Genomic DNA, 8,581 nt, shown 5'->3' with positions numbered 1-8,581 from the left:
AATTATTGTTAGTTATTTCCATTATCTGCTACTTTATTCATCCTCTCTGCTACATTTATTCATACATCTTGCAGATCCAGATTATTTTTAATGTTTATAGGCTGTTAATTGTTACACCAATCAGATATTGTGTGAAAGGATGTTGCCTCAATTTTAAATAAGTTTATTTTATCGGCAATCTGACTGAAAAATCACAAATAATGATACTCAATCCACCCATAATACTTACATTTAAATATGTATATAATTTACTTTTACTTATACAATTACATAATATATACGGTTCAGACCCTTAAAGACTGAAAGCAGCACTATTTGTGTGGGTGACTTTCACTTTTACTAAAGCAATATTCAAACATTTTTACTCAAGCGTGACTTTTGGTTTCTTTTTGCTTTGACTAACGTTTTCAGCTGTGTTTTAATTTAACAGATGTTTTTTTTTTTTTTTTTTGAAAAAGGGAATATTTTACTTTCAAACTAGAATTTCAAAATAAAAGTCACATTGTGGCTTAAAAAAATGCTATCATAAGTTATAAGTTATTAGTGTCGCATTTTAATTTAAGTGCCTTTATAATTAAATGCTGACATGTCCCAACTGGTCTGTCACGCATGTTGTTTTTTTTTTCTGCCGGCTTGTAACCAATCTGCCTTCACATCCGCCCTGTCAATCACACGCCGACCGCACCGCCTTCTGCTCATAAAGCTTCAAATACATGTAGAGAGCTGCTAGTCGGCTAACGGAATCGACCGAAACCAAAAGAAGAGAGGAGCCTTATCGTCCGGGTTGCTTCACCTGGCACACGCACTTATTCAGCCTCGACCGGGGACACGGATAATCCGACAGAAGACGTCGAAACTACGGGGAAAGTGAGGTTTATCGAAGGGCAGCGTGAGGTCTTGTCGTTGGGCGAGAATAAGCTGGATAAAATCGCCAGCTAGCTTTGTTACCAACTCCGCGCATACGTAGTTTTAGCTCGCTAGCAAGCTAACTACGCTAGCTCGAGAAGAAAGGCCGTCGAGTTGACCCCGCGTCAAATCATTTAACAGGGAGCGAATCATCCTGGCATATCACGGTTGCCTCTCACTGCTTGGATCGGAACACCTTGAAATAAAAGAGAAGAACATCGAGAGAGGATGGCTCTGAAAAGGATCAACAAGGTAAGATAACATCGTTGGCTAGCTAGCTAGCCAGCTTGCTAACTGCACTAGTTCGCCGCGCTAGCCTCCCACAATGTAACGGGGACGCTGTATCCTGTGTAACATGGCGGTGAAACATGTTCGAGAAAGTCTCAAGTTTTCTGTTTCATCGTGTGTACAATAATTTGGTGTGTTCAAGAGTTGAGTGAATCGAGTGTAGTTTTTATTGCTGGCGCCGGCTGGCACACACGGCACGGTTTGTACGGGAAACGCCATTCATAAAGCTAGCTAAGCTAGCTAACGTTAGCAGTTTCGTTTACAGGTTCAACTCGTCGAAATGGACTGACGACAAAAAAGAGGCCTCGTGAATTGCCCAACACTTCATACCTTTACATAAACATACACGTGTTGTAATGCTCTCTGCTCGCGATACCAAGTCGTTATTGAAGCCTTCCACTTTGACGACGTGTGTTTTCTTGGCAAGTGAATCACTTCAACATTGTATAATACTCTGTTACCAGAACCCATGACTCATATCACTCCCTGAATCTGTGTTAGCAGTCAGAGCCGTGTTCATGAAACACTTCCTTGGTATGTGAAAGTATTTGCTCAGTGTATGGGCACATCACAGGGTGTGTACTGGTGCTCATATGGAGGAAGTTGGCAGCAGTAGAGAGAAGAGTGACATGTGAATTGTTCCCCTGAATGTCTTCTTTTCTTCCGTGTGTTGTTCTGAACGAGAATTTTCTAACGAAATCCATGAAGTAACTTATCCTGTCATGGTGTGTTTTGTAAGCCGGGGTGGGGCAGTGGTCGCCACCTCACCCTAAAGTAGCCAGGGACCTAAAAATAACATAAGAGGCTGTAGTGTATATGCTCCTGGCTCATCTTGCGGTTAACTGGAGACGATAATAAGGCGGCCCCCGGCCCCTGAGCTGCTGCAGAGTTGAACTTGAAGGAGATAACAACACCGGGGGAGGCTTGTGAAATAAGTGACACGCACAATGACCTCCCATGTTGCATTTCCCCTCCCCATTCCCCATGTTGGCATTCATACCCAGGATGTTAAGTGCTATTCAGTCTGGTGTATTGATTGTAAATGGTGTCTACTCTTTTGTTTTGCCTCTGAGGATCACTGTGGTCTAATTGGTTATTGTTGTAAATCTCTTCGTTATAGGAGCTCAGCGACCTGGCTCGTGACCCTCCAGCACAGTGCTCAGCTGGCCCAGTGGGTGATGACAGTAAGTGTCAAAAAGTTTTTAAGCTCAAAAATACCTGTTTATAATTCCCCACAGACGAGGGCGACCTCTTCACATGTATTGTTTTGTCTGACCAGCAGTCCAAACTCCAAAGATATTCAGATTACGGTCATGTATGACAAAAAAAGAAACATCAAATCAGCAAATTTGGTAGTAGTTTATAATGTATAACTAACATAGGTAGTTATCAAAATAGTAAATGATAAACTAACCATATAATAGATTTTTGGGAGATGGTGGAAACGGCAAGACGATTAAATACAAATCTAAAACTGAACCAGCTTCATTTTAAAGATTAGGTTATCAGACACTTTTCCAAAATAATTTAAAGGATAAGTTCACCCAAAACTTAAAGTGTAGTCATCTCCTCTCTCCCGTGCTGATGGAAAGTCAGGTCAAGTTTTGTAGTGCACAAAACATTTCTCGAGCTTCACAGCAAAACAGTGATGCAGCATTCTCCTAAACAGCTGAAGTAGACGGGGACCTGTTTGAAATTTGTTACCCCCCACCCCCCCCCCCCAAAAAAGGCTCCATACAGCACGCCTAGTATTCAGCAGCCCTTAGAGCCCAAATTGTTTTGAAATTACAGTGTTAAAAGCTCAAATTGTCTCTGTTGCTACTAAGCTAAAAACGTTTACACCCGACATGTCAGTTCAAATAATTTTGGATTACACCCATCATTCATACAGCTAAAACTTAACCAAACTTTCCATCATGACAGGTGTTAAACTGTTGAGAGAAATGTATGTATGTCTAAATGAAAGTAAAAAAGCGCCGGTGGATTCGGATCGAGTACTGCTAACTCGTTATGAATACCTCCACCCTAAAATTCCCTTCTCTTGAAGTGGCAAAGACTGCTGAGAAGCCGTGTTCCTGTCAGATCACATACCTGTGACCTTTGTCCGCTTTACTAAAATATACTTTCTGTTCTCTGCAGTGTTTCACTGGCAAGCCACAATCATGGGACCTGTAAGTAGATACTTTATGACATAATTGTTGCTCTCTTTGTACTTTAAAGCGCCACGATGTAGAAATTTTTGACCAACGTTGTGTTCCTGGCTGCTTTAAATGTATTCATGAGATAAAGGTTGAAATTTGACTTGATAATGAGAAGCTGTGGACAGCAGCTTTGAGATCATTCCTCTCTAAAATATATGTAAATGTTGTTCTTGCTTTCAGAGCGACAGTCCATATCAGGGAGGAGTTTTCTTCTTGACAATTCATTTTCCAACAGACTACCCCTTCAAACCACCCAAGGTAAGCGGAATCACGCCTGAGACGAGATTTTCTGTTCTCGCTTTGATCATAAACATTTTGTCATTTATCTATCACGACACCCGCCTGTGGTAAACTTTAAATATAATGGCTTATATGTTTAGTATCAGAAACTGGGGTCAAACATTGTATTTAAACACTCAAACTCATTTCATGCATAGTATTGTTTTAAAAGTTGACGTGAAACAACAAAGAAACCTTCCTCGTCATGAAACTGAGCCAGGGTGTTTGGCTTCATCAACACATTTTATCTGTTGACAGCCCTCATGAAGTAATACCGGTCATTCCAGAAGCTGATAGTCATGAGCATCAAACGTCATGGCTTAGTGTCAAGATACTAAAATTGCACAACCATGAGTTGTTGTGTGACGCAGGCCTAATTTGACTTGTCCCTTTTTTTTCTCTTCTTTTCAGGTTGCATTTACAACAAGAATTTACCACCCAAATATTAACAGTAACGGCAGTATCTGTCTGGATATTCTCAGATCACAGTGGTCTCCTGCACTTACTATTTCTAAAGGTATGGACACCCACAATCAGACGCCACAAGTTGTTGAAAGTGAACTCATTAGTAGACGACAGGGTTTGAAATGAGCACTAGCTAGTCGAGGAGGGTAGTTGCTTCTAACAACATGAGTTTCAAAGTGCTCTACTGTAGATTGAGTTCTATTTTACTGCAATTAAAGTGGAAAAAGTTTTGAATAAAGGCAGTACTTCCTTTAGTAGAGTTCTCACCTTACGGAAAAATGTTGATATTCAACACCGCAGTGATAAATTGGCAAAACAAGTCTCCAGACAAACCTTTTACACTGGTTGCACTGGTATGACTCACTTTTTCCATTAAGGTGCACCCATTGATTTTAATTGATATGTTGTACATGTTAATGGCAATAAAGGTACAGATAATCGTTTTTCCTTCCTGTCCAGCTATAATCTCTGAACATGGAATATTATTGGGGTATTAAAAAAGTCCATAGTCTCACTCTGGAGCCTTGCTTAAAGGTTTCAAGATAGATATAGCAAGGGTAGTGTAGTGTGTGTGTGTGTGTGTGTCTGTTTTTTACAGGCCCATAAACAAAAAGGGCTAAAAATATGTTCAACACACAGAACAACGGCAATATGGGTCTAAACAAGCTGCTTTCACAGCTGTTTTCTGTTGAGGAGGGGCTGAAAAAGTAACACATTGTCACTATTAGGACATCCGAGTCAGTTTTCCTCTGACTATAACCAGACTTCATTTAATATTTTAAGTGTTTTATACATCTGTTTTGATATTTTCAACTGATGCTATGCACATAAAACATAAACCGATCACAGCATATTGATGTGGAATGTCTTTGGCAGGTATTTTATTCTCTAAAATATATTTTTACATTTGTTATGGACGCTTTGAAGCGACCTGACAAAAAATACACTACTAGATGTCATCTATTGTTTAATCAACTTGTGTAGATGGTTTAAATGTGACAAAGACTGCAAACTATATCCCCTTATTAGATTAGAAAACTTATATTCACGTTTCTTTCTTGCAGTACTTCTCTCCATTTGCTCACTCCTATGTGACCCAAACCCCGATGACCCACTAGTGCCAGAGATCGCACGAATCTACAAAACAGATAGTGTGAAGTAAGTGTTTATAATGTACACATGTGATTAACTCTTTCTCCCAAAAGGAACAACTGTCCTGTATTACATTATATCCATGATGGTATGTAATCTAGTTTCACTCCGTCAGGTACAATAAACTAGCTCAGGAGTGGACAACGAAGTATGCCATGCTTTAGGGGTAAGGCCAGGAGGCGGTGCTGCATCTTGGCTTGGGGATTGGTTGGTTGTGTTGCTCTGGTCTCACTGGAATAACCAGAAGCTTCAATCTGTTATCACGTGTATGACTGTTGTGTGGGGTTTGACTGTGATACTAATCCGTGGCTGTCTGTACCTATAGAGTACTCTGTTGGCCATGCGTGGCTCCAATCTTGGGTCCAGTGTGCACCTTTTTATAACCTTTTAGATGACCTAATTAATTAGATATTTGTGCCTTGCATACAAGCACAATGTTGTTTTTGACAGTTATGCATTATAGTGTTCTGTTGCATGAAGAAATACTCCAATGAATTAGCTTTCATGGGCCCAGTGGTTAAAAATTAACCGTGGTCATTTTCTTTTCATGGCCAATAAACTCAGTTGTTAGAGAAGTCTTTATAATGTTAGACCACACCTTTTTTTAGTAGAGATCATGGATCTTACACTGTTGCTGACACATATACTAAGTTACTTCATCATTCGTTTCATCATGACAGGAAAGTCAACGTTTAGAAACTAGAAATTGGTGATCCCTCGCAGTAAAAAATGGGTTGCCTTTTTGTTTTTGTTGTTGCTGCATTGTAAAGCAGTTGTCAGCAGGGACCACCCTGAAAATGTCCTTGGTGGTGCATTCGAGGACACACCAACATTTGGCTGCCAAAGAGCTGCATTCATGAGCTATGATGTCTGAAACTGAAGCCCAGCAGATAAACAATAGTGGTCATACGAGTTAGTTTTCTTGTATGAAAAGGCTGATGTTTGGTTTGTTGTCACCTGCAGGTTCACAATCTGCTCAAAGGTAGTTTGTTTTTTTTACAGTCTGTGCTGGCAGCTGCATCAACATGCGATGAACAGAAAAGACAACAAACCATACACTGTGACGTATTTTGTCTCAAATCATTATACAAGTATTTCCAAGCTAATTTTCATATCATACTGAGATGGACAGACAGTACAAAAGATGGAACGAGTGGCTTCCTGGTGGGAAAATCCAACTATGTTTGGTTTGAAGTACAACCTGGAGGATATATAGATGGATATATCTTGACATTGTTTCAGGGTCGTGTAACATTTTACTAAAACAGAGCATAAAAAAGTAATAAGAAAATGTAGAGGGGAAAAGCTTTGGTGTGACTTTTAGAATTTGTTTTTCATTATTGTTTAATCTGTAGACTATTTTCTTATTGGTTTGGTCTGTAAAACATAAGAAACCGATTTTAAAGACAAATGTCCATGACAATTTCCCAGAGGCCTCGCTGATGTCATCTACCAACAAATGGTCTACGGATTTAATAGTTTCATATGAGCGGGGCGTGAGCATAATTATTGCTTATTGTATCTGTCATAATGGCCACCCAGCCCCAAATTAAATCCCTCGCGTAACAAGTTTTGTAGCTGAATCTTCTTCTGTGCATGTTGTCGTATCCACTAACTCCTGCATGAAAAGTTTTTGTCCCTTGGCAGGTAAAGACGACGTCTCAAAGACATTTCACTGTTTTTAGATTAGGAGGTTTATCTTGTACAAAGTGTCGAGTATTGTGCATTTTGTTGAGGTGCCAACTTTGCTCGCAGTGTTAAAAAGGCAATGTGCTCAAATGCATGTTAAGAACAAAATGATGGTAGTGGGGAAAGTGTGATTCCTTTGGTTAATTTTGACCCGTTCTCTCTTTGCAGATACACCAGAACAGCAAAAGAATGGACAAGCAAATACGCAATGTGATGGCATCGTTTGGAAAGCTGGTGGAAAATGTCATCGCTGGTTCAAACTGAAAAAAAAACCCCGGAATTATGTTTTCTTTACACTTTTTTTCTTTTTCTTTTATTTTCTGTTAATCAGAACATTTTACCCCCCTCCTCCTCCTCCTCCCTACATTTCACCTGTGCGCTCATAAGAAGATAGTGTTTTCTCTCTAGGACACGTGCCAGTTTCTGTGAAGTTTCTGCTCCCATTTTGTGCGGAGTTAAAAAAAAAAAAAAAAAGAAAAGAAGAAAAAAAAAGTTCTGAACACTCGGTCTGAGCATGCACCAGTAAGAGTTTTTACAACCCGAAATTGGTGATGTTATTCATTCACTCTGCACACACTTAGTAGAATCTGATGCAACTGGTCTCCTGACAACGAACATTATATCAACCCCACGATGATCCAGCTGTTTAACTGGTCGGCTCCTGTGGGGTTGATATTTTACTGGATCACTGGATTTCTCAGAGCACTTAGAGAGGCCTGTCTTATGCCATGCCCGTAAAATTCAGAATTTTAAAGCTCAAATTGGCTAAATAAATTAAATTAAATAATCAAATCTTGGCTCTTGTATCTGCCTCCTGGACTGGTGTGATGTCGGTATGTTCTTCTGATCATTAGTATAGGAATCTATTATCTAAGGAAAGAAGTGTATCTTATTCCACTATCAAAGTGTGTGTACAGAGAAGCACAGCAGTATATATCAATGTTAAGGAAACAAAATATAAGAACTTCAATGTTGTATTTTATGCATGTTAATAAAGGTAGGCTATTATATCTGATATGTTTCTGCAAATTAAGTGGAGTGTAAGGCTGGAAGTTGGAAAAAATTTGGTTCCCCTCAAAGGCTTTCTATTTCTTTTTGTTATTTAGAAGCCAGTAGATATTAGTTTTATGCCCACATGAACACTGTCTTCTTGTAGCCCTAAAATATTGATGCAAAGCTAATGGTTGATAATCAACTTCTGGCTCTGTTTTGTTTTTACTTTTCCCTTCAATAAAGTTACTTAAACCATAAAAACGAATCGGTGTGGTGCCGTTTTTGTTTTTTATTTAAAGTCAATATGTGAACTTTGTTAAATGTCTTTGAAGTTGCAGAAATATTTGTCTTTTTTGTAGACTTGTGCAGAGTTTACACCATTTTATTTCCTCTTGCCTGTTGAAACTATGAAAAGTAACATCAGCTGTCTTTTCCTGTAAAGCCTTGATTGTTTTATTTTAGGGTAGGGCTAAAAAAAACTGGAAAAAAATATCTAATTGCGATTATTTTAACTGATATTGCAATTAAGATATTTTATTTGAGGGAGTGATGGTGAAAATCATTGTTTCCATTCAAAAACATTTTAATCATGACGGGATTATCTTTTT

At 39.0% G+C, this 8,581-nt stretch overlaps 1 protein-coding gene across 2 annotated transcripts; it reads left to right on the top strand.

The window, feature by feature from the left end:
* Nucleotides 1-678: 678 nt before the first annotated feature.
* Nucleotides 679-8,234, top strand: LOC115566321 (ubiquitin-conjugating enzyme E2 D3-like). 2 transcript variants are annotated; one of them, XM_030392150.1, is made up of 8 exons: nucleotides 679-1,158; nucleotides 2,315-2,378; nucleotides 3,334-3,365; nucleotides 3,576-3,653; nucleotides 4,086-4,191; nucleotides 5,204-5,297; nucleotides 5,407-5,457; nucleotides 7,149-8,234. In XM_030392150.1, exons 1-7 carry the CDS (start codon nucleotides 1,135-1,137, stop codon nucleotides 5,453-5,455), a joined length of 447 nt encoding a protein of 148 aa, XP_030248010.1. In that variant the 5' UTR covers nucleotides 679-1,134; the 3' UTR covers nucleotides 5,456-5,457; nucleotides 7,149-8,234. The 2 variants fall into 2 exon arrangements, with proteins under 2 accessions (XP_030248010.1, XP_030248011.1); XM_030392151.1 differs by lacking the exon at nucleotides 5,407-5,457 and having other exon boundaries at nucleotides 680-1,158.
* The last annotated feature ends 347 nt before the right edge of the window (nucleotides 8,235-8,581 follow it).

Source organism: Sparus aurata, chromosome 16 (genome assembly GCF_900880675.1).
Source record: "Sparus aurata chromosome 16, fSpaAur1.1, whole genome shotgun sequence".
NCBI classification, from domain to species: domain Eukaryota; kingdom Metazoa; phylum Chordata; class Actinopteri; order Spariformes; family Sparidae; genus Sparus; species Sparus aurata.
The sequence above is the reverse complement of the archived record's forward strand: the minus strand, read 5'-3'. Positions and strand labels throughout refer to the sequence as shown.

Coding starts and splice junctions, on each gene's coding strand:
- LOC115566321 (XM_030392150.1), top strand. CDS start 1,135: ATGGCTCTGAAAAGGATCAACAAG. Junction 2,379..3,333: donor TGGCCCAGTGGGTGATGACA/GTAAGTGTCAAA, acceptor TGTTCTCTGCAG/TGTTTCACTGGCAAGCCACA. Junction 3,654..4,085: donor ACCCCTTCAAACCACCCAAG/GTAAGCGGAATC, acceptor TCTTCTTTTCAG/GTTGCATTTACAACAAGAAT.